We start from the raw sequence: 26,866 nt of genomic DNA on the forward strand, positions 1-26,866 counted from the left end.
TTCAGATTATCAATAAAGAAATTGCTGAGCAAACTACACATTTACTAACAGCTTTATCTGTTGTACAAGGCATACTTCATTGGAAACCAATTTAACTGAAATGCAGAAATAAATGTTATATCAAATCAAAGACTGAAGCTCAGTCATCTCATGAAGGCAAGCCTACCAGTAGGCTGCGCCAAACACAACAAATTATTGAGCCAATCTAACCTTTCCTGCAATTGTCGAATCTGATCTTCCTTTTCCTGTCGGTCAGCTTTGATAGTTTTGATGGTCGTTAAATGCTTCAATATCTCATTTGTTGAATTCTGCAAGAATTATAAAAAAATAGTTGGTGTATGAAGAAGTTTCTTCTGTAAAATAGGTTTGATTATTTTAGGTAGTATTTTAAAATAGCATTATATTTAAAGGCCTGCAGGTATTGTACCCACAAAATATGTTACATTTTAGACTGTATTTCGTGCACATTTTTTGTTTTCATTTAGTAAAAGGTCTACTGGTAGTTTTACATGTGCGGTTAACAACGGGCTGCTAACCTTATGATAAAAAAAAGAATAAAGAGCAACAAAGCTCCAGGGATCAAAAATAATTATATATAGATAGATTATTAAATTTTAGGGATTTATGGCACTTGAATGTAGAATTGTTTATAGATAGTGTGTAGAATGCACCATTCAGAGCTAATGATTGAAGCAAAGACAATATCAACATTTTAAAATAGTTTAGGCAAGTTATGGAAGGTAATAGGAAAAAGAGGTAGGGAAATAGAAAATATATTGGGGTATCACTCAAATGGAGGATAAGCATTCATGTCGACGGTTGATTTGTCTGTTTCGCTACTGCATTTACTAACTATTTTGCTGGTATTCCTGGAATTGCTAAGCTAAAAGTAAACCTGTTATTTTTATGAAAGGCAAAATTATGGAAGGTAGTAAATGAGATGGAGACACAACAAGCAATGGGGAACTAGTAAGTTGTAGAGAGAGATAAATAGACAGATAAAAGTGTGAGAGTGTGAGAGTGAAAGTGTTTGAGAGAGCGTGTGTGAGAGTGTGCAGAAATGAGAGAGCATTAGAGAGGGGGAGGGAGGGAGATGGGGAAAAAGAGACAAATAGAGTTTTCGTGAACACCCAAGTGCATCTTGCCAACCTGCATTTTATGACAATGAGGTAAAAAACTGGAGAATTATCCAATCGCTTGTTTTTGCAGATGCAGCTTGAGAGTTGAAAATTCCACCATACCCACATGGAATTGAAAGTCTAAATAGAAGATATACAAATCAGCGAGAGGAACCAAAAAGACAATATAGTTTTTTTTTTGTGGTCATTTTATAGTTTAGTCCATTGGATGAATATGTGCAGTTAATAAAACATAAAATGCTGGTTTTCTTCCTGTCTTCAATAAAAATACCAAGATCTGGTTTTGTGCAAGGGGTGAGGGCTAATTAATTTTGTTTTGTAAAGGGGTGAGGGCTAATTAATTTTGTTTTGTAAAGGGGTTCTACTGTAACCATAATATAGAATTTATAATGTAAAAAGGTTTTTAAAAATCATATTTATAACAAATTTATAATATTTTAAAAATGTTGCATTGCATGTGTAGGTGATGTAGTTCAATCAGAAATCTGGTTCTCAAATTAAGCAAAGGAAATTATGATGGAATGAGGGAATGTCGGACTGGTCCATTGGGAATCTGCATTACAAGGTATAGGAATGAACAAGCAATGTATAGCATTTAAAGAAATGTTACATGATTTGCAATAATAAATATATATTCCTTGATGGTGCAAAGATGCAATAGAAATGAATCCAAACATGGATAAAAAAAAAGAAATTAAATCTACGGAAAAGACTGATTGACTTACCAGAAAAAGCAGCAGGTTTGCTGATCGGGAACATTTTAAAATCCAGCAAAAGATGATCAAAAAATAATTAAACAAGGGGAAATCAAATATCTGTACAAACCATCAAGGCACGTCAGAACTGAATGTAGAAACTTCTGTGGATTTGTAAAATAAATGAATAGCAAGGATGTGAAAAGGTTGCCTACAGAGACAGAGATAGCAGAATTTATAATGAAGGAAAGAAATTAAACAAAAACTTTGTGCCTGTCTTGACAGAGAAGGCATGAAAACCCTCCTAGAAATACAGAAGAGCCATTATAATTGAGTAAGAAAATTGGTATTAGTGATGAATTATAGTTAGAGCAGTTGAGTTTGAAAATTGATAATTCCCCAAGAACCTGATGATATCCACCCTAGAGTTTTGAAGGAGGTGGGTACAGAGATAATGGATGCTTAAGTTACCATCTTCCAATATTCCATAGATCCCTGAATAGTTCCTTTAAGATTTCAGGATAGCAAATGCAACCCAACCACTTAGGGAAGGAAGGAGATACAACAAGTAACTTTAAGCCTGACATCAATAGTATAATAAATAGAGGAATTAATAAGAATGTAATATCTCAAGGCACTTTAAAAATAATATTATTTTTGAACATGAGTTTATGTTTGACCACAAGTCAACAAGGGAAAGTATATTTGACTAATCTACTGCTGTTCATATGAGGATGTTGAGTACATTGGTGGAAGGGGGGGGAAGAGGAGTGGTAGTGGGAGGAGACCAGTTTATATAGATTTTCAGCAATCTTGTGAAAAGGTCACAGGCAGGAGTCTGCTATATGTGTTCAGAGAACACGCGAATGGGTTAATGTACTAGTACGGATTGAAATTTGGTGAAAGATGGGAAAAAAAGAGTAAAAAGGGATTTGTCGGGTTGACAGAGACGTGACTATTGCAGGGCCCAATGCTGAGGACCAACTAACAACAATCTTTATCACAATTTGGCTGAGGGGGCGTAATATATTATTTCTGAATTGGATGATGACTCAAGACTAAGTGGGAATGCAATGTGTTTGCAAAGATTTCAAGGGGATATGGACAAGCTAATCGAGTGGGCACGAATATGACTGATAAGAGTACATTGTGGAAAAATGTGGGGTTATCCACCGAGGTAAAAAAAACTGAAATCATAAGTACTACCTGTATTAAAATTGTTGAGATGAGAAAATATTGATATTGAAAGCCCAAATGCAGGTGCAGCAATGACTTGGAATGCAATATGTTGACTTTTATTACAAAGGGATTTGAGTGCAAGAGTAGGGATGTCTTACTAAAATTATGCAGGATCATAATTTGAATATGGTGTACAATTTTGGTCTATATAGAGATTGTGAGGAAAGTTCAGCAGATTGGGGTGGGAGGAGCATTGACGTTTTTGATGAATGAAAGGTGTTCTCAAATAAAACACCGAGAAGCCTCAAAAGAGCAGAAGCAGGGAGGATTTTGGCTAAGATTCCAGTGGAGGTTTCAAAACATGACGTAGATCAACTGTGATTTTCATCCAGAGGCTGGTGAATCTTTAGAATTGCTTGCCTCCAAAAGAGAGTGTTATCTGTTTAGTTTAGTTTATAGATACAGCGCGGAAACAGGCCCTTTGGCCCACCGAGTCCGCACCGACTCCCGCATATTAACACTATCCTACACACACTAGGAACAATTTTTACATTTACCAAGCCAATTTACCTACATACCTGTACGTCTTTGGCGTGTGGGAGGAAACCGAAGATCTCAGAGAAAACCCACACGGTCACGGGGAGAACGTACAAACTCTGTACAGACAGCACCTGCAGTCAGGATCGAACCCAGGCCTCCAGTGCTGCAAGCGCTGTAAGGTAGCAACTCTACCGCCATGTCACCCCAATGGTATGCAAAACTGATCTATACATTTTTGGGTATTAAAGGAATCATGGAACACGGGGAGAAGACAGGAAAATTATGTTGAGATAGATGATGTTGAAAAGCAGCCCAAGCTTGATGCACTGAGTGTCCTAATATTTCTCAACACATCTCAAAATCTGCATAATGGATGTGAGGGGTGGGCCGGTAGAAGAGGGACCAAGGTATTGACTCCAGATCTAAATTACAGGAGGAAGCAGTCTGCAAAACTCCTCAGGAAGATAGGCATGCAAGTATCTGGAAAATATAATTTAATATGGCAAGAGTACAGAAATAAAGTTTGGGAGAAAATTATCAAATGGAAGTATTCAATAAAAATATGCTGACAGGGGAGTGCATGAAGTGATAACTGAGGCACCAAATCATTGAAACTGCATGTGCAGGTAGGCAAAGGTGTAAAACAAAACAATATTTTGAGTTCAATAAGGAAGAAACTGACTCAACGTTTAAGAGTAAAGATATTACAACTGTTGTTTGGATCACAGTTAGAGCATTTGGTCCTCCTGAAAGAACAATATTCAAGTCACTGAGAGCATGTAGTGCACAATCACCAGAATGAATTTAGGGATGAGAGGCACCTGAGAGTCTCTGAGACCATTAATAGTGACAATGAGAAGTTTAAGAGATTAACTAGACTAAGTGGGACCCGTCCCAGCATCACACAGGAGGGCTGGTCACCAACGCAATATTCCACCTCTCCACCAATTCCAATACTGCTCGCCAGTGGGGGGGCTGTCTGTTGCGCTAGTATGGGTGTTGCGGGCTGAAGGTACTGCTTTCTAGAGGGCTAGTATAGACATTGTGGGCCGTATGGATGATTGGGCAGGCATCCAACTGTTGCAACGATTTTAAAAGCCAAGCCAAGGCAAACAATTGGGCTGCAGACACCCGACAACCAAAATTCATTTTGTGAATACAAACTTGTTAAAATAGGCGAGGCAAACAATTGGGTTGCAGACACCCGACAACCAAAATTCATTTTGTGAACACAAACTTGTTAAAAAAAGGCGAGGCAAACAATTGGGCTGCAGACACCCGACAACCATAATTCATTTTGTGAACACAAACTTTTTTAAATGGCTGCAGCCACTTTACAGCCGCATCGAGGGGACTCACCGTGGAGTAGACGTGCGTTCAGTGTTATTCGCAGCTCAGAGAGCCGTGACCCTCTCGCTTCCTGGTCTGGCAGAGACTGAGTGAGGCACGACACTTCCTGGTTTTATACTCCCTCCCCCTGCCGCCAGTGGGGGCAGCAGAGAGAATGGGGAATTTTGTAAAAACATTAATATCTCTCTCATTTTTCATCGACGGAAAAAATCCTCCGCACTCATATGGCGGAGGGGGGCTCCGAGCGAGGTGGCCAAAAATGACGGCCGTAGGTGGCGGCGTTCTCTCGAAAATCGCAGCACAGTCGGCCAAAAGCGTTCAAGATCAGAGATTTAGTAATATAGATAGCAGGATATTTAATATGATGGAAGGTTTAAACAGGAAAAGTGGTTCTTCTGATTCAAGAAACGGATATGAAAATACCCTTTGCAGCATGGACTCTGCATGAAAGGAAATGACAGATAAAGATTTGAGGAGATAAAATTGATTTGTCTTGAATGACCTCGGCTTTTTGGTTTGGATTACAAAAACAGATAACCTGTTGATAATAACACAATAATACAATTATATGCAAAAAGGTCAGAATGAACACCAACCTTCAATTTACTCTGCAGCTGTTTCAGTTCAGCTTCCATAGGCTTCTGCAATGTTGTTGGAGTGTGGAGTGTTTGGCTGGATGCCAAGGATGACCACTCATCAGCTGACCTCGAACCAAGGGCTTGCAGCTCTGCCAATCTCTTGTCCAGTGCATCTTTCTGTTGTTGCAACTCCGCAAGGTCCAATGTCAGCTTCTGTTGTTGGTGAAACATATTTGGTCATTAAAAACCAGTCTCCGTTACAAAATATATACGCAGCTCAGTGATGTGCTTAGAGGAGAACATAGTTTACAGCTGCAGCACTTTCCAAGTGAAATGTCTTGTTTCCACTGATTGTCCAACAGAACAATCAAATTGGGAATTTGTGTACATGCTCCAATCAGCATCAACGGTGTTGCAGTGAAAACAGTTGAGAGTTTTAAGTTCCTGGACATAAATATTGCCAACAATCTGGCCTGGACCAGCAATATTGAAGCCACAATCAAATAAGCACACCAACACCTCTACTTCCTCAGGAAACTTGGTTTGTGTCCAATGATTCTTACAAACTTCCACAGAGGCACCATAGAAAGTATACTATCGGGTTGCATCACAACTTGGTTTGGGAACAGCTCTGCCCAAGACCGCAAGAAATTGCAGAGAGTTGCAGATGTAGCCCATCCATCAGACAGACCAGACTCTCCATCCTTAAAACCATCTACACTTTACACTGCCTCATGAAAGCAATTCATAATAACAAACTTTTCCGACCCGTCATTTCTTCTTCACCCTGCTCATGTCGAGTAGAACAAACAGAAGCTTGTAATTTTTGTTAGCATCTTTGCTAAATGAGGATATAGTACTCCATTTTAGTGTTATCTGCAAAATTACTAATCATGCCATCTATATCCTCATCTATCTATCTATCTATATTACTAAAAGTCTGATCTTGACCGCTTTTGGCTCGCTGTGGTGTGATTTCCGAGAGAACGCCTCCACCTACGGCCGTCATTTTTGGCCACCTTGCTCGGAGCCCCCCTCTGCCTTCCGGGACCGGTGGATTTTTTCCCTTCGATGAAAAATCAGAGAGATATTAATGTTTTTTTTTAATTGCCATTCTCTCTGCTGTCCTGCTGGTGGGAGGGGGGAGGGACTATAAAACCCGGAAGTGGTGTGCCTCACTCAGTCTCTGCAAGATGGAGGAAGCCAGAGGGTCACGTCTCTCTGAGCTCTGAATAACACTGAACACATGTCTACTCAACTGTGAGTCCCCTTAATGTGGTTTGAAAATGAGAATATGGTTGGTTTGAAGTAAAAAGGCACTGCCTGCAAATGGTTGTTTGGGTGCTTTGGGTTGAAGTTAAAAGGCACTACTGCAAATGGTGGTTTGGGTGCTTTGGCTTGAAGTTAAAGGGTACTACTTCAAATGGTGGTTTGGGTGCTTTGGCTTGAAGTTAAAGGGTACTACTTCAAATGGTGGTTTGGGTGCTTTGGCTTGAAGTTACAGGGCACTACTGCAAATGGTGGTTTGGGTGCTTTGGCTTGAAGTTAAAAGGCACTACTGCAAATGGTGGTTTGGGTGCTTTGGGTAACTTCCTGTTTGCACTGTATATTGATTTTAGATAAAACGCTACCACTTACGGCTGTGATTTTTGGCCATCTTACTCAGTCCCCCTCCGCTCAGCAGGTGCAGAGGATTCTTCCCATCAATAAAAAATAAAAGTGTTATTAGTGTTTAAAAAATGTTGAGAATCTCTCTCCTGTCAATCACGGCATGAAGGCCACACCTTTTCTGGTGGGAGGGGGAGGGGTTATAAAACCTGGAAGTGTGGGTGTGGCTCAGTCTCTGCATGATGGGGGAGGGAGAGGTCACGACTCTGTCTGAGCTGTGAATCAATTGAACACACTGAATGTCTACTGAACTGTGAGTTTGGTGATTTGTGTAGTTTATGGTGGTTTCACCCTGCATGAAATGGTATGAAGATGCATTTGAATTTGGTGGCCTTGCACCCTGCTTGAAATGGAATGAAACCACACTTGAATTTGGTGACCTTGCACCCTGCTTGAAGTGGAATGAAACTGCACTGGAATTTGGCGGCCTTGCACCCTGCTTGAAGTGGTATGAAACTGCACTGGAATTTGGCGGCCTTGGATCCAGCTTGAAGTGGTATGAAACTGCACTTGAATTTGGTGACCTTGCACCCTGCTTGAAGTGGTATGAAACTGCACTTGAATTAGGTGGCCTTGCACCCTGCTTGAAGTGGTTGGAAACTGCACTTGAATTCGGTGTCCTTGCACCCTGCTTGAAGTGGTAGGAAACTGCACTTGACTTCGGTGGTCTTGCACCCTGCTTGAAGTGGTAGTAAACTGCACTTGAATTTGGTGGCCTTGCACCCTGCTTGAAGTGGTTGGAAACTGCACTTGAATTCGGTGTCCTTGCACCCTGCTTGAAGTGGTAGGAAACTGCACTTGACTTCGGTGGTCTTGCACCCTGCTTGAAGTGGTAGGAAACTGCACTTGAATTTGATGGCCTTGCACCCTGCTCGAAATGGTAAGAAACTGCTTGAATTTGGTGGCCTTGCACCCTGCTTGAAATGGTAGGAAAAGGATTTGAATTTGGTGGCCTTGCACCCTGCTTGAAATGGAATTTCAAGGAATAGCCATGAGTCAACTACCAGCCCACCAGCCGTGAGTGAGCTGCCAGCACTTCAGGCTTGAGGGACTGAGCTGCCACCCCAAGAACCCATACCAGTGCTCCAGAAGGCCCCCGCACTGGCCACCAATATTGGAATTGGTGGAGAGGTGGAATATTGCGTCGGGGGACCAGCCCTCCCGTGTGAACATGGAACCCAACGGGTCCCACTTAGTCTAGTATTAACTAAAAACAGCAATGAGCCCAGCACCAATCCCCGATGACACACCGCTAGGCACAGACCTCCAGTCCAAAAACAAACCTTCCATCTTCACCCTCTGCTTCCATCCATGCCAATTCTCTATCCACTCAGCCAGCTCTCTCTGAATCCCTGGAAGGTTAGATCTGAATTAGGTGATCTAACCTTCCAGAGCAGCCCACTATGCGGAACCTTCTCAAATACCTTGCTGAAGTCCACATGTGGGCAAGAGAACAAGTGCAGAAAGCAAGTTGTTGCAAGTCATTGCAGCAGAAATGTTGCCATCTCTCCATGTCCTCTCTCTTTTGCAACTCACTAGAACTTCCTTTGGAGATAGATTTATATCAAAAAGCAACAGCAAATTGGAAGAATTTGACCCTACCTAATCTACCATTTATATCATATTTGCCCTTTGCTAGCTAATATCAAATGATGTAAACCAGCCAGGCTTTTTCTGGTCAGTAAGGCTCAGCTATTCATTTAATTAAATATTGAGCAAAGGGCCTGTCCCACTTACATGTCCTTGCCATGCAAATTACGCCACCTCGTGGTCGCGTTGCGGCGTACGGGCATTGTATGGCCGCGCGGGGCTGGTCCCACTTAGAAGCGCGGAGGGGTATGTGGTTGTGCGCGACATCGCGCGGGTCTCCGAAATTTTTGTAGTGAATGAAATCTTCGCGCGCCAACGGCCTGTCGCGGAACTGACGGCCAAAGTGGGACAGGCCCAAGACCCTGGCGCGACGCAACGTCTCAACTTCAACAGCAGCAGAAGCAGGCAAACGACCGCCGAACTCGGCCTGGGGCTCACGGCCGTTGCGGTCCGGATCCACCCCCACCTACTCCCAGAGCGGGGCCAAGAAAATTGAAGATAGACACAAAATGCAGGAGTAACTCAGCGGGACCGGCAGCTTCTCTGGAGAGAAGCAATGGGTGACGTTTCGGGTCAAGACCCTGCTTTTCAGACTGAAGAAGAGTCTCTTCAAATGACGTCACTCGCTCCAGACGGCTGTGCGTACGCATGTAATCGCGCCCGACCTTCGCAGGACCATCGCGGCTCAACGCGACCACGAGGTCGCGTAATTTGCGTTCCAAGGACACATAAATGGGACAGGCCCTTAACTCTCAGAGAAAACATAGTTTTTTTCTTTCCTTAAATCCATGCTGTATTTATAAAAAAGCATGCTGAATTTTAGAGGGCATAGCTATGTTTACTTTTAAAAATGTAATATTTATAGTAAGATAACAAGAACGTGGCAAACATCTTGTGTTTACTTTCAGATCTAATTCTGAGTAGACCAAATGATGCAGCTAATTCAAAGTTGTTGGCATGTTTAGTTTCAATGTGTGAAGTTACACACGTCAATGATCCCAACTCCAAGAGGGTCTACAGTCTCATCCAACACCCATCATCAATAATAAATGTGACACATTGAAATTGTAGTTTTAGTACACAAATGGAACTGGCCAAATATGAAATATTTTACATGAGACAATGCTGCATGAAGAGTAATGAGACTGATTGCAAGACAAAATTCCAAACAACTGCAAATAATAAAATTAAATTTTAAACCGTTAACCACTACATATTAGAGCCCTAAAAAAACTTTATGGTATTTATTATTCATGATGGATAGGGTTTTAATTTATGTATGGCAGTTTGATTCTATTTTTGCTAACGATTGCGAGTTTGGATATTGTCAGTGTACATTCAATGAGTAATGACATTCACATAAGAAGATTAATTATTGCAGTATCATTGATGTAATTTCAGAAAATATTATTATCTCTGTATAAACTGTTAAATCGCCTTTCTTGTTACCTCAGCAATTTCTTCAAGTCTAACGCATTCCTGACCCAAAAGATACAGTAACATTACCTATACCATGGTCATTTAACTGACACCAATTTTAGAGAAGTGAACAGGAAAATCAAGGTCTGAGTGCCAAATTCACAACAAGTGGTGCACGGTGGTGCAGCGGTAAAGTTGCTGCTTTACAGCACCAGAGACCCGGGTTTGGTCCTGACTACGGGTGTTTGTATGTACGGAGTTGGTACGTTCACCCCGTGACCTGCATGGGTTTTTGCCCTGCTAATGGATGAACCTTCTGTCAGATTTTCTTTATAGCTTCTTACTGATAACTCCACCCAAAACCTATGCTCAAATGTCAATCAGACTTCCTTTTTCCTTGGTCCAATTGCTTCTCTGGCTGACCCAAGAAGTCACCACTGCACCCAAACTCAATTGCATCCGAATATCTATCACTGATCTCCAAATCCTTGATACCCAATGCTACCCATTACATCTATTCACAGTGATCTTTTGCAAACCCTTTGGGAATTCTTGCTCATGGCACCTTACACATCACAGTAGATTCAAGGTCTGCCCCTTCCTACCAACTCTTCACTCCCCTCCCAGTCTCCCACATCGTGCTCCAAAACCTACCCATTTGTCACAGCAAACTCCTCACTACCACGTCGACCAACAAATTAGAATAAATTTAGCAAAGCTAATGCTACATAATAAATAATTGGCATACACAACAAACTGGAAATAAATTTTCCAAAGATGATATTCTAACATATTTTTGACTTAACATAATTGTCAGTTTACCGTTCATTGGCAATGCATATATCATTTCATGAAAATAAAAAAGCTGTAAATGCTAGATATCTGACATAAAAATAGAAAATGCTAATAAAATCTCAGTAGGTCAAATACCATCTGCTGAAAAGGGCATAGCCAGTAGCTCAGGTATGGGATCCGTCTTCAGAAATGAGAAAGAGTTCATGATACTCTTTGTCGAAAAAAAGGAACTACATGCAAATAAAATTCATCAGAAGTAGATCAATCAACAAAGCTTCACATAAACTAACTAAAGTTTAATTTATATTTAAAGATTAAAAGTGGACCTTTCTGGTCCATCAGCACAATGCCATGGCCTCACACACGGCCTTGTAATTTGGCCTTGTGATAGTTTCAGCAGATTCAAAAAAATAAACAGTGTATGTATATGGAGCTCAGTGACAAGCACATGTGCCTTCTTGCTAGCAGCATGTTCTGACATATTATTTTATTATAATCTCTTCAAGCATTTTTCTTGGAATATATGCTTTACTTGCAATAATTTTGCCATTTTCTCAAATTTACCATGTAAACTATGAAATATGAGGTTATAACTGCAAAATGACTGCAATGCTAAAAAATGAAACAGCCAATTTTGGAAATGCTCAGTCAATATTGCACCATCTGTGGTTAACATTTTAAGTTCATGACATTATATCATAAAACTAAATGTGGTTAAACATGCTGAAGATGGAGGGAAAAGGAATAAGGAAGAAAGAACCGAGGATACTTGACTAGTTGGTATATAATCAAGTCAAGAGTGTTTTATTGTCATTTGTCCCGAAATGGAACAATTAAATTCTTACTTGCAGCGGCACACCAGATATGTAAACATAGTACGTACTCAGAAAATAGAATAGAATAGAATAGAATGCAATTTATTGTCATTCAAACCTAGGTTTGAACGAAATATCATTTCTAGTTTTTTACATTACAAAACAATCCAAGACCCACACTTAACACAGTTTACATAAACATCCATTATAGTGAGTCTCCAACATCTCCTCACTGTGATGGAAGGCAAAGTATTTATCTCTTCCCTTTGTTCCTTCTCCCGTGGTCCAGCAGTCCAACTGCAGTGTCGAGACGAACTGAGGCTCCGATGTTAAAGCCCCCGGCGGGCGATGGTAAGTCCTGAGGCCGGTTAAGCCACGCCGGGCGATGTTATGCCCCGGCTCCATGTCCTTAAACCCGCGATTCCAGCGGGAGAAGTCGCCGTTGCGGAGCTCGGAAAAGCGGTCTCCCACCAGGGACTTGGAGCTCCCGATGTTCCCGTCCACCGGATCTGCGGGCCTCCGAACTCCAAAAGTCGGGTCGCAGCCGCACGCCACCACAGCTCTTCCCGCTCCGAAGTTGGCCAGCTGGAGGGAATTATGGTGTTGAACATCGAGCCGTAGTCTATGAACAACAGCCTGATGTCCGTTCCGCAGGCTCTGCAACTGGAGCCCCCAGGTTAGTCCCGGCCGGAGGTCGCCGCCGGCTCCACGATGTTAGGCCCAACGACATCCGAGACCCGACAGGGAATAGTCGGGTCCCCGAGATTTAAACAGTTTCCCCCACAGCCCCCCCACCATCCCCCACATATACACAGCTAAAAAAAATAATAAAAACTAACTCAAGACATACATTTAACAAGACAAAAATAAAAAAAGACAGACGACTGTAGTCGAGCTGCTGCCGTTAGGCGCCGCCACTAACCCAAAAATCCCATAATAAACAATAAGTTCAATAAATTTTAATAAAAGCAATCTAGCGCAATAACAAAATCAGAGGCTGAAATCCCGAGTGCAACCTATGGAGTTCAGAGTTTATTTGCAGTTCTTAATGTTTGATAGCTTGATATAGTTGGGAAGAAGCTGTTCCTGAACCTGGACATTACAGTTTGCAAATACCTATAACTTCTTTGCGAAGGCAGGATTGAAATAGGAGTGTGGCCAGGGTGGTATAGGTCCTTGGTGATGCTGGCTGCTTTTTTAAGGGCGAGCCTCCTACAGATCCCTCCGATGGTGGGGAGGTCAGTACCCGTGATGGACGAGGCAGTGTTCACCACGTTCTGTAACTTCCTTCGTTGCCAAACCAGGCCACGATACAACTTGTAAATATGCTCTCTACCATATACCTGTAGAAGTTCAAGAAAGTATTCGTCGACATACAGAATCTCCTAATCTTCTAAGGAAGTACAGGCGTTGATGGGTTTTCTATGATTGCATCAATGTGCTGGGTCCAGGACAGATCTTCACAGATATGCATGCCCAGGAACTTGAAGTTGTTGACTCTCTTCACCACCGAATCGTCGATGAAGACAGGTTTATGGATCCTCGGCCTTCCTCTTCTAAAGTGAATAATCAGTTCCTTGACTTTGCTGAGGTTGAGGCCAAGGTTGTTGTTCAGGTACCATTCACTCAGACGATTGGTCTCCTATCTAAACTCGGAATCATCATTATCCGTAATTCATCCTACAATGACGGATTTAAAGATGGAGTTGGAACTATGTCCGGCTCCACAGTCATAGGTATAGATTGAGTAGAGCAGGTGGCTGAGCACCATCCTTGAGGTGCCCCCTATGCTGATGGTTACAAGAAGCGTTGTTGCTAATTCGTCCCAATTCTGTTCTGTTGATAAAGAAGTCGAGGATCCATTCTCAAAGGTATGTGCAGAGACCCATTTAATTGAGCTTGGTAACAAGTTTGGAGGGAATGATGGTGTTGAACATCGAGCCGTAGTCTATGAACAACAGCCTGATGTATGTTTTTTTTAATTGTCTAGGTGGTCCAGTATAGTGTGGAGAGTCAATGATATCACATTCTTTGTTGATCAATTGTGACGGTAGACAAATTGTAGTGGCGGAAGGAACTGCAGATGGTGGTTTAAACCGAAGATAGACACAAAAAGATGGAGTAGCTCAGCAGGTCAGACAGCATCTCTAGAGAAAAAGGAATAGGTAACATTTTGGGTAAAGAAGGGTCACTTGGGCATCGGTATTCCTGATTCCCTTTTAAAGCAGGTGGGAGCCTCAGACCTCAGGATCTTCTGACATCGGCTTCAGTGACTGAGATTGCAATACTTGGGGCTCTGAGAAGGCACATTTGTGTTCTTCTATAGAAGCGTGCGTGGATCACGTTGCGTTCGTCCGGGAGTGATGCATTGCTGTCGCTTAAGCTGCCCCCTGGTTTCACCTTGAAGGAAGTGACGGCATGCAAGCCCTGCCACTGCTGCCGAAAGTAAAGAAGCTGCAACACACACTTAACCAAAAGTCAATTAGATATATTTCAGAAGCAGAATTCAACAAGGTAGTGCACTGCCAACAGAGGATACCTCCGTTTTTCTTAAAAAGGATGATTTGAATTTCTGGTGGTTTATAATAGCAGGAGTTCTACAGAAGTCAAAGATAAACCTTTTCGAAGAATTAGTTCCCAAATTCCACCTGTTTCTTGCAAAGCTAGCTGGACTTATTTGGGAAAGGATTTGGAAATTATATGTTTAAGAATGATGACATTTAATGAATAGTGAATTGGAAAGCTATCCTTTCTAACAAAATTACTTTGACTTCAAATGTTAGCTTAATTTCCCTTTCAAGAGATGATGTCTGATCTGCTGAGTATTCCCGGCATTTTCTGTTTTATTTCAGATTTCCATCATCTGCATTTTTAATTTTCAGGCTATCTTTTCTGATCTTTATTGGGCTACACTCATGATACAATGATGCATGTGAATGTCAATTACAGACACAAACATACCAGGTGATGGTTTATCAAAAACCTTGGCTGAAAGCATTTTCGGCTCATGCAAGAAGAAAACAGCATTGATTTGCAGACCAGCATTAATACAGCTTTCTGGAAGTACTTTTATGAACCATTTACTGACATTTTCGAGAACTGTAACTTGCAGGGTTGAATTTTGTACGTCACAGCTTGGGAATGAGGTCCAGGAAGGGTCACTGTCTCTCCCACGAGCAGTGTATTCTGAAGAATTCAAGATTATTGCAACAACTTATGCTCCGTAACTGTACTATCAAAATTAACCTCTGCTCTCTACACTGGAGCACAAGAAAAGATATAGTATGTTCCCAGTATAATGTGAACAGAAGAGAAGCAATGTTTTCCTCTACAGCAGTGATAAAAAAATGATTTTTGCCTGAACATTGCACCTTACCAATTATTGTTTTAGTGATCTTTTGAACTAATATTTAAGGAGAACATAAACAAAACATCATTCTCACTTTTTTTTAAATCTCACAAAATAGCGTATTTTCAGCTGAACTGCCACATCACTGAATAATAATGAACTAAAAATGAGAGATTTGAAATGCTTCTACCTAGATCTATCACTTATTTGATGAATATTAAAACAACTGCAGGTGTTAATTATGGCTAAATAGGCTTCAAATACGGCATTAGTATTTTGGTGGAGTAGGACAATGTGCTATCTTCAATTGCAGACAATTGCTATAATCTTTCATACTTCTTGCAATATAATGAAATACAAACAAGATCAGTAACCTAAATATACTCATTTTTGCTTTTGTGCTTTGGTAGTAATATGAACAGAATCCATTCCTTTTCAAGGATCAAAGAGCATAAAGTAAGCAGCAAACAGTTGATTTCAGAAATGTTTAGTTAAACATGGTTTAAAGACTGCAGTTTAGCATTTGTAAGATTTAGGGTAAAACAAACCTTACAAAATAGCAAGCTGGAGAAGAAAAATGTGGCTAACATAAAACCAGAAGAGTAAGCCATTCAGCCCTTTGTACTTGTTCCACCATTCAAAAAGATGATGGCTGTTCATTAATTTCAAAGCTACATTCATATTTAAAAAACTGATTGTTCTAGATCATGAATATACTGGGTGACTGGGCTTCCAGAGCCTCTTATAAATAGAATGAAGATTTAACAACCCCTAAGTGCAAAACAAATGTCATCTTAGCTCTATCATGAATAGCTGATCCCTTATTTTGAGATGTGTAGGAAGGAACTGCAGATGCTGGCTTAAACCGGAAATAGACACAAAAAGGACAAAGGAAATTTATTGTCACCCACACCAATTGGTGCAGTGAAATTTGAGTTGCCATTGCAGCACACAATAAAATAAAGATAACACTATGGAATTTAACATTAAACATAAAAGCTGGAGTAACTCAGCGGGTGAGGTAGCATCTGTGAAGAAAAGGAATAGGTAACGTCTCATCTCAACCCAAAATGTCATCTATTCCTTATTTTTGGATGTTGGCTCCTGGCTCTGGGAAAGATCATGCCCCTGCATTTACCCAATCAAGCTCCATTTTAAAAAAAATGCATTTTAAAGAGATCACTTCTCATTCTTCCAGGGAATTTCGGCCCAATTGCTGAATCTTTCCTCATTAAAAAAATTAAATTGAAAATAAGCAAATAAAACTGAAACGAAAATCAATATCCTTCCTTCTTTCTTTGTGCATCATCACATTGAATATAGAATCCAGACCATGGTAAACTTGGGATGAAGTGTTTTTTGATGCCTGGACACCAAGTTATTTTTCAAAATGTAAAGCCTACCATCTGATTAATCCATCTGAATGCAAATTTAATCCATTTCCAATGCCGAGAGGCAGCATTCACTTACTGCATTTGGTGTATCCTTTAATAAATGCTAAATAGCACCAACTACAAAGTTAACTTGAAATGTAGGCAACATTTAGGCTGCTAATTGACAGTCTAACATGTTTTTTGTTGCAATATTAACCCAAATCTACTTCAATAGCATTTGCTGCCTTTTTTGGAATTTACTTTTCATTTTATTTAATCTCAATCCACAGGTTATCTAGCCAGCTGGTTACTACAGTTGAGTGTTAATTGACCCCTGTTGACCAAAATGTGATACATAATAAAAAAGTAGCATATCCAGAGATTGAACTGTATATTCAAATGCTGTTGTTGTATTCCAGACAGGAAAGGAGTTGGCTATATAAGTTGAACATGGATGTAGGGGATATGTGCATGCTTAAGATGTTAAAAAAAAATGTCTTAAGCCAATGCTCAGAAAGAAATATTGCTGATAAATATAACATTTTGGGCATTCGATTTAATATTTAACAAATTATGGAAAACTTAATTCATATCTTTGAAATCTGATGTGCATTTGTTAAACTGTATTATATACACCAATAAGGTAACTAACACATTGGTTCTGCATGGTTAATCTGTGTGTTATTTACCAATTAACTATAATTATATTCTCGGTGGATCAAAATGTTACAAGACTAAGACCAACCTATCATAAGAACAAAAATGTCAAAATTATTACTGGATCTCAAGGCAGCATCCTATTAATGTGTACAAAAGGTTCATTATTTATGCTATATGTAGCGGAACATCTAGTTCAGATGACTTTGCTTGACACAGTAAATGTTAGGTTAGTCTCTGGAGCTGTAAGTCTCATTTTATATACATAAGGATTTGCCACAGATGTACGCCAGATCTTATTCTCCTTATTCTAGTACATACTTCGAGCAGAAGGAAACTTTCTCAAGCAATTCCTGTATGTTTAAATAAGATTAAATAAACTCAAAGCATTCATTATTGAACAGTTTCTACATAATGGTTGGAATGGACACGTTGAGGCAAAGGGCCTATGTTTGTGCTGTATAACTTTCCATAACAGGGAAAAAGGACCAGGGGGACATAGATTTAAGGTGACAGGGGCAAGATTTAATAGGAATCTGAGGGGCAGTTTTCTTCACTCAGAGGATGGTGGATGTGTGGAACGAGCTGCAATCCGCAGTAACTATCACAGCATTTAAAGGATACTTGGACTGGGACATGGATAGGAAATGTTTAAAGGGATAAGGGCCAAACATAGGCAAATGGGACAGGCTTCAAGGGCATTTTGGATGGCATGGACAAGTTGGGTCACAGGATCTTTTTCCGCTGTATGACTTCATCTATCTATCTATCTATTATACTAAAACTCTCAAAGTGTGTGTGTGTGTGTGTGCGTGTGTGTGCGTGTGTGTGCGTGTGTGTGCGTGTGTGTGCGTGTGTGTGTGTGTGTGTGTGTGTGTGTGTGTGTGTATGTGTGTGTGTGTGTGTGTGTGTGTGTGTGTGTGCGCGCCTGTCTGTGATCTCTGATTCGGTGATGTTGTCAAATTATGCCAAAACGGTACACGATAGCACTACAACCTTTGGACCACCTTACTCACAACTCTCATGTGGTGGTTTGTATCAAGTTTTGTTCAGATTGATGTTATATTACACAAGATATTCACATTTTTAAATTTACAAAATCCCAATTTGAGAAAAAATGTCTTCCGTCTGTGCCAGCCCGAACAAATGCAATTGCAAGCTACAATGTTGCAATCCCTTTTTTATATTCCTGGCAGCAAATTATTTAAAAAAAGTTTAATGAGGGAGGGTGAATAAGGAGAAATTAGCTGCCCCTGTGCAGTTGGGGGCTATGGGTGAGTGCTGGAATATTGCGTTGGGGGAACGGCTTGCGTTGGGGGAACGGGTGGAATATTGCGTTGGGGAACAGGTTGCGTTGGGGAACCAGGTCTCCTGTGGGGGCTATGGGTGAGTGGTGGAATATTGCGTTGAGGGACCAGGCCTCCCGTGTGACAGGGACCCAACGGGTCCCACTTAGTCTAGTATATATATAAAACTAAGTCTCATCTTGTATGTATGTTCCAGACATACAGCCAAAACGGTATACAATAGCGCAACAACGGTGGGGGAGCGGTAGAGTTGCTGCCTTATAGTGAATGCAGCGCCGGAGAACCGGGTTCGATCCTGACTATGGGTGCTGTATGTATGGAGTTTGTACGTTCTCCGTGACCTGCGTGGGTTTTCTCCGAGATCTTTGGTTTCCTCTCACACTCCAAAGGCGTACAGGTTTGTAGGTTAATTGGCTTGGTAAATGTAAAAATTGTCCCTAGTGGGTGTAGGATAGTGTTAATATGCGGGGATTGCTGGTCGGCGCAGACCTGGTGGGCCAATGGGCCTGTTTCCATGTTGTATCTCGAAACAATTTAGGGGCGCCTTATTCACCATTCGACTGTGGTGTGCAATATCAAGTTTTGTTATATTTTGCAAAGTAATTCACTTAAAAAACTTTAGTGAACTTTATACTCTGAACGGGACAAGTTCCCACTTGTCGGGCCCGTCAGCCTCGCCTGCGCAGTTCTTGGCTGGCGTCACAAGGGGGACCGAATGGGTCTACGGGTCATCGTCAACCGCACCTGCGCAGTTGGGGGAGGGTTGCCGGGCGCCCGGTATCCATGCGTGCGCAGTTGGGGGAGAGTTGCCGGCGCCCGGTATCCGTGCGAACGCAGTTGGGGGAGGGTTGCCGGGCCCGGCGCCATTTTGACATAATACTTCTGTAATAACTGAACGTCTCAAAGATCTCTGTCGTCATAATGGGAACCCAACGGGTCCATGGGTCATCAAGTAAATGTCTAAAACTCACTACTTGCAAGAGTGGTAGAGGCATAAATTTGCATCACATTTAAAAATGGCCCAGGCGATCATTTCATGTGCCGAAATCAACATAGGACAGGAGACAGAAAGTGGGATGAATCTAAATTGGTATTTTTTGGTTGGCAGGGCCACAATGAACTGAATGCTTTTCTCAGTACCATATATTTCTGTAAAGCCCAACCCTACAGAATAACACTCAAAAAGCATGCACGATCTCTCTGCATATTTTATTTCCAGTTGCAAATGTAAATCTAGGTAGTTGGGGTGCAGCTTGGACCCATTATCTCTGGAGCATGCTTTTGTTTTGTCAGTTGGTTTTTGGGGTACATGAATCATACACCCACCGGGATACAAACAAGGTGGAGCAATTATTGAAATTTTGCGGCTTTTGTAATGTCTTTTGTGGGGGAAGAGGGTACGATAAGGGGGATACCGTCCTTCAGTCGCTTCCTGGAGAGGACGCGACTATTATTCGAGTCGCGTCCTCAAACCCCCCCGCCCCAGGATTGGATTGGCGCGGCCTTTCCTGCCGGGACCGACCAGAGCTCCAGCATCCAGCGGGGCAGTGCTGATACATCGCGGGGCTGGCGATGCCTTACTGGGGATCGCCATTTGGAGCCCCAGAGTGCTGGGCCTGCGGCACCGACATCGTGGAGCTGTGGTTCGCAGAGCTCCCAACGCAGGCGGCGCTGATTAACATCGCGGAGTCCTGCGACTCCGCCCGGCTCGGCCTGTGGACTTCGGGAGCCGCGGACTCCGGTGGGAGACGGCTGATCTGGAGGTCCGGGCCGCTGAGCATGTTCTCTGTCGAGATTCGGCGTCGGCGTTCCATCATCCCGGCGTGAGGGCCTGAGCATCGGGCCACCTGAGCATCGGGCCGCCCGTGGCGGCGACTGCGGGTGCTCGGGAGGCCCCGACCACGGGTGAAGATCGGCGGGGAGGCTGGCTGGACTATGGTACCTTCCTCAACTTTGGTGTCACTGTAGGGTTGTGTTGTGTCATGGACTTCTGTGTTTGTGCTTTAAAAAAAAAAATGTTTTATTTATTTATTATTTATTTTTATGCTACTTGATTGTAAGGAAAATCCATTTCGTTGTCTCTTATGAGATAATGACAATACATTGAATACAAATACAAATACAAAAATGCACCGTACAATGTCGTCTTTTCATTTGCACCACGGTAGAGCAAAGCATGTCCTTGGACAAGATGGAATTGCTGAGTAATTGATTGCTGGATTGAAGTCAAACAGATGGGCAATGAAGCATGTTTCAACATTTTGCTGAAAGCCCCCGCTGGAGCAACTCACTGCAGCGATATCTACCCAATCACCATCAAAGCAGATGTTCAAGCAATCCACCTGACCACTGGAAATGAGCAGGAAAAGCAGATGCCTCACTCTACCAAGTCTCTAATGCAAACAAAGTTCAAATCCTTTTTATTCTTCAGCTGACAGAGATGGAAGCAACCAGTTAATAGTATAGAAAAACACAACTGTGGTTTGATGTTCCAATCATCTAGTCTTGATGCAGATTTGCAACCAAGCATCCACCTTTTGAGAACCTGAACAATCTTCAGCCTTCATGTGAAGTATAGATAAAAGTTGGCCGTAGCATCATGTTCAGAACAGACATTGCGGGCCAAAGGGCCTGTTCAACGTTTTATGTTTAATCTTCATCATGAGTATCTTTTCCTATTTATGACTTCATAAATACAACTACAATAATCAGCCTGGTATCTTATTTATTCGATGTTATTATCAATAACTCATCTCTCTGACAACTGCATAATAAAGCTTAGACAGTATTCATACAAGCATTGATCGTTGCCAAGTAAAATTGGCATTACAAAAATGTCAGACAACAACTATCTCCAACAAGAAAGAGTCTAACTACCATTACTTGATATTCAATGGCACAACATCACCGGGTCTCCCATGACCAACATTCGGGTCAAGTGCAGCTCTTGGCAAAAATGAGCCCAATTGAATGGTTGCATAAAAAAACCCAAAATGATGCATGGACTCAGTTGATCAAGCAGCAAGGATTGATCAATGTCTTGGGTCAAGATCTTGCATCAGAAATAATGGAAAGGCACCCCATCCATGAGCAGTTTACCACCTACCATATACACTATGGTTATTTGCATCTCAAATCCATAACCTTTAATATCAAGGACAAAGGCTACCAGTACATGGAGACAAAACTGCCTTCAGTTTCTTCTCCAAATTATCCTTCTTTTAAAACATAATTCAAAATGACATATAATCATTGCTTTGTACATCACACACAGATGAGCTTCACACATATCCATGCTCTTTCTGTCCCACCTACAATCACGTGCTCATAGACCGAAGCTCCAACTTCATTCTAAAATTTTCAACTTTGGTTTAAAGTCCCCCTATGAACAGAATCCACTTCCTTCAGAAAGTCTTGGAGATCTCTCAAATTCTTCCATGTCTGGCTTATTAATTAAGCCTAATTTTCATCAGTCTACCATTAGCAGTCGTGCCTGCTGTGCAAAGGCCTCAAGCTCTGAAACCTTCCAAAAGCTTTCTACCTCCCGTTGTTTATAAAATTCTCCCGAAATATGTCACTTTGATCAATCTTTTGATCACTTGTACTCATATGATTCAGTTTTAAATTTTGTTTGAAAACCTTATTGTAAAGTTATTGTGCCAGTTTGTTACATGGATGGGCTTCTTAAATAAAAGTGGGTGTTGTTCTAGGTACTGACACCAATTGTTACTCCAAGTATGTCTAGGTTAGCAAAAAACAAACTAGTCACATTACATCTATTCTGATGACAGAAGAGCTGTTTAGCACATCAATTGTATGCTAACTCTCAGTAAACCCATTTCCCCATAACTTATTATTTCTGACATGTACATTACTTCCCTCTGATTCTCCTACCACCCAGCTACTTTTGAGGCAATTTATAGTGGCCAATTAATCTATCAAACTGTGTCCCTTTGTGATGTGAGAGAAAACTGAAGGCTCCCATGGGAACTCAGAAGGTCACAGCAAGAACTTGCAAACTCCACACAAACAGCACCAGAGATTCAGGATTAAACTGGGGCTGTTAGAACTGTGAGCTACACTACAGTGATGCTCTATAAAGACATAATTTTTCATCAATGTTGTTTTACAATTTCTGGTGCCGCAGCAACAAGACAAAATAGCACTTTTAATATTTTAATTTAAAATTAATCTACAAGCAAAATTGAAGGACTAACTAGTTGAAAAGGGATGGTGAGCCAGCTAAAGGGGAGAAGTGCAGGCCTGATGCTGCCTTTTGGATTTGGGAAGGTTCACAACATAAACAGTGAAACTATTAACTACTAAAATATTGAACCTGGACTGAATGACAAATAGCCACATAATATAAAGCATTTAGAAAGCAGAAATAGTGATAAAAGTAATTTCCCCCCTTGTGCTACCAAGAAATTAGTTACATTTTTATTTCAATAATTAAAGAGAATACCAATCAATAAACCAGTTGAAATATTATTGAGTGCACTGTATTCTTTCAGCCCTTGCAGCCAGCATCACCAAGCACTTATGTTCAAATGCTGATATTGCACCAATATTATTTCAAATTGGAAAAAATGAGATAATGCTTGACTGATCATAACTTTCATGAAAATAATATGAAATTGTAGAAATGTTATGTGAAATACTAGAGGTATTAAGAAAGAACAGCATAGAGGATTCAGCACATGAATCCTCTGATTAAAGGTTTTCTTAAACAAGGAAACACAGAAAAAGTAAACATTTGCTCTTGAAAGGTCTTTTCCTGCATTTGTCTGCTAACATAAATGGTTTCTGAAGGCCAAGGTCTCCCAGTCCCCAAACACTTTTTCTGCCACAATTTGTTCTGTTGAGGAAAAAACTGTTTGCAGAGCCGCTTTTAAAAAAAAACTCTGGACTGTGCAAATGTTACTTTAATAATTTCCGTTCTCTGTTGTGGAATTATTCTAAATGATTGTCAATATGTATAAAACAGAATTATTGTAAATAAGTTTTATTGGGCACATATGTCACAGTTAAACTTTCTGCTGCAATTATATCTAGCAGTCAAGAGTTAATGTACATCATTTACATGTTTAAGAAAACAATACCAGTAGTATTCTTCATAATAATATAATACAACGCACACTCTAAGAATGTGGTAAGTTAATGATGCAAGCATATGTGGGAAACATGGAATTAAGCCGCTGTACAATCATATACTATACTGCACTGATCCTATCCAACACAACAGAGTACATTGGCCTGATTGATGAAGCACCGACTACTACAGTCTAATCAGAAAGAGAAAGCATTACTGCTGCAAAATCACTTGGACAGTAGATAAGACTTTGGGATCAGATGGTCACGTCTAATTCCACCAGGATTTCCCTCTCCAATACTGGTTTTCGCACAGCTTACCTCCAAAACATGATCCAAGTGACATTTCACAAATTCCTGGATAAATGTTGCTACACTTGGCCCGACAGAGAGACAAGCTGTGTCACGCATAGATCAATATGAGCACTGTGCTGTTTCATCAGCCTAAAAATCAGGCAAAAGCCATGGCCCTGGAGAATCTGGCATGCATAAGCTGAATAATGCTGAAGGGATTGTCTGCTGCAAACAGCCATAAGAGTGAAGCATCAGACAAGACTGGGGCTTAACTACAACTGAATATTAAGAACAAACTTAATAATGCTACTATTATTAATTTTGTAAAATGGGAGCTGTTTCACTCAAAGAAATTGAGCTCATATGAAAACAACATTGATTGCAACACACACCAGGAAAGTTTGTTGTAATTTATTAATTCACTTAAGATGGCAATTAAGCAGGAAGGAAGATGCTATGGAGGCTTCTTCTACTGCCCCCTCATAAGTTCAACACTTGAGCATATGCTCTTTCCAAAGTTTAAAGTAAATTTGCCCCAATGCCTAAATGAGAAGCATACTTCCTTATATATACTGCAAGCATATTAGGGATATTATTAATGTCTCTGTTAGAAAACTTTTCAGTGAGTTCATTATCTTTGACGGAGCAAAAAATAGTCCGCCTTATAATGAATTTACAAATTCTGTTTATTAAGAGCAAGTGTAACAACTTAATGGAATCAAGTAAGGGTAAAAGAAAATAGGTAGCAGAGTGTTATGTGTTATTGTACCATGTTATGGTTCACAAAATATTTATAAACCACTTTAGCTCTGCTGTTCAGTTCATGTCATCTAAATCCATCAATTATGCTGCTGCTTTCTACTCCCTTTCACCTGTCCATATTTCTCTATGTACAGATGTTATAAAGTGACCTGGGTGCTTAAAAGCCAAATTGATACAGAAAGTGTGATCAATAAATTTCTGTATCACATTTTGACATACAAGATACATTTATTCCATGACTACTGACCAGAAATTGTGATTTAAGCATGATGAGATTCTTACACTCTCACAATTATGTTTTTGCACAGACATGAAAGATCATTTACCCTCATTCAACCTTTTTTTAATAAAAATACTCTTTATAGAATTAGCTATCTCACAATCAATAGATCAAATCGAAGTTCTGCAGTTCTACCACATCAAGTCATGTTGATGTACAATTAAACAATTAATGGGACGCGTCAGTAATATCCCCCTCCTTTATTATGACAAGACCCAGCAGAGTGCTAAAGACAAAGTAGAAACATTTGCAATACATTCAGCTGTAAACGCAGAATAGATGATCCATCTCAGTTTCCTCCTGAGATTATCACCAACATAGAGGCCAATTTACAGCCAACCTAATTCACTCCATGTGCTACCAAGAAACAGCTGAGAGTAGTGGATACAGCAAAGGCTAAGGGATCAGACAACATTCCACCTACTGTACTGATGACCTGCATTCCAGAACAAACAGCATCTCTAGCCAAGCAGTTACAATATCATTAAAAACAATCACTTGACTCTGAGTCAGTATGTAGATGGTACTCGTGATTGCAAACGCTCCACACTGAAAGTTAGGTTCTGGCAATAAATGCTGTCCTTGCTAGCAACACACATATCGCAAAAAATAATACACTACGGACTTCAGTTTTGTACTTTTATGGCCTGGTTACCTAGTATTAATAATTATTAATTTACTATATTATTGTATATTTATCTGTGTGTTATTGTGTTAATGGGCCTGGAAAGCTCCAGCAATTAAGAATGTCATTGTTTTATTGCCTGCACATATGACAATTGAACACCTGTGATTCTTGACCTACACCAACAAATTCAGTTCAAATTGGGGAGGCACAATCAGGTAAGTAATAAAGAACAGACATCCTAATAATCACAAACATCCTAATAATCCCAAGGCCAACAGATTTGACAAAAGAACTAGTTTGAAACAATCTGTTGCCTTTTCAACCAATCGATGCCCTGTGAATAATCCTATTCCACCTCTTGCTTTGTCTCCCAATATGAATCAATATCAATACTCAGGGATTAATTTCATGTCACATGATTTTAAGAGCACACCAATCAGATACAAATATTCCAACAGTACTGCTTTTGGTTTGCAAACCACAACACATCTCTGTTAATTCCAAGCTGCTCCAACATAACACTAATGATAGGACGCATCCAATAGTAATTACATTCATGTTATGAAATCTTATTGACATAAACCAGGACAAATATAAAGCAGATAATTACTACACTGGATCAAAAAGTGGTATCAATAGTCCTGCTAAGATGTACCTTGGCTAAAACTCTGCTTGATGTCATCAGTCAAGGGTCTACCAGAACCACTTGGCACCAGAAGTATCAAAGATGAAAGCTGCCTTTGAAATTTGAGCATCATTCAGCCTTGATTGGGATCAAGGAGCCCAAGCAAAACTAAGGTAAACGGAAGAACCTTTCAATGGTAATAATCATAACTGATACAAAGTAAGATAAATAAAAACGCTGGAGGTCAACCCTGAGCTTGCTCTCCGTGGACCCATCAATGATTGTCCTGGATTAATGATTATTCAGTTTGCACATCGCCATTCACCATTCTTCAGACGACATTCAGAACTGAGCATGTGAAATATGTTCTGGCTAATGACAATTCGAACAAACATCTGGACCAATATTGCCGTCTTTAACCTGAAATGTTAATGTTTCTCTTTCCACACAAGCTGATTGACTGCTCAGTATTTTCATCATTTTTTGTTTTTATTACAAATTTACATTTGTAGATTTTTTGACTTTCCTTCACTGATACTTTCCTTCCAAGAATGCCAACTTGATAAGGTCCTCTTCTTTTCTCAAACAGTATTTACATCTGCCTCTTTTGTCTTGATAACCTTCAATGGTTTCTGTTACCCTTCTTTTCTTCAATAATTTTCTTCAATACCAGAGAGCCATCCTGAACTACTGTCTACCTCATTGGAGACCCTCGGATTATCTTTGATTGGA

At 40.6% G+C, this 26,866-nt stretch overlaps 1 protein-coding gene across 6 annotated transcripts in view; it reads right to left on the bottom strand.

Moving 5' to 3' along the window:
* cntln (centlein) overlaps positions 1-26,866 on the bottom strand; it is a 392,762-nt gene that overhangs the window by 102,714 nt on the left and 263,182 nt on the right. For all 6 annotated transcript variants that reach the window (XM_033018258.1, XM_033018259.1, XM_033018260.1 and 3 more), the window contains exons 20-21: positions 5,500-5,694; positions 211-308 (exon numbers count right to left, since the gene is read on the bottom strand). In XM_033018258.1, the coding sequence (XP_032874149.1) occupies positions 211-308; positions 5,500-5,694 (293 nt within the window). The remainder of the gene's footprint in view (positions 1-210; positions 309-5,499; positions 5,695-26,866) is intronic.

Source organism: Amblyraja radiata, chromosome 3 (assembly GCF_010909765.2).
Source record: "Amblyraja radiata isolate CabotCenter1 chromosome 3, sAmbRad1.1.pri, whole genome shotgun sequence".
Taxonomy (NCBI): Eukaryota; Metazoa; Chordata; class Chondrichthyes; order Rajiformes; family Rajidae; genus Amblyraja; species Amblyraja radiata.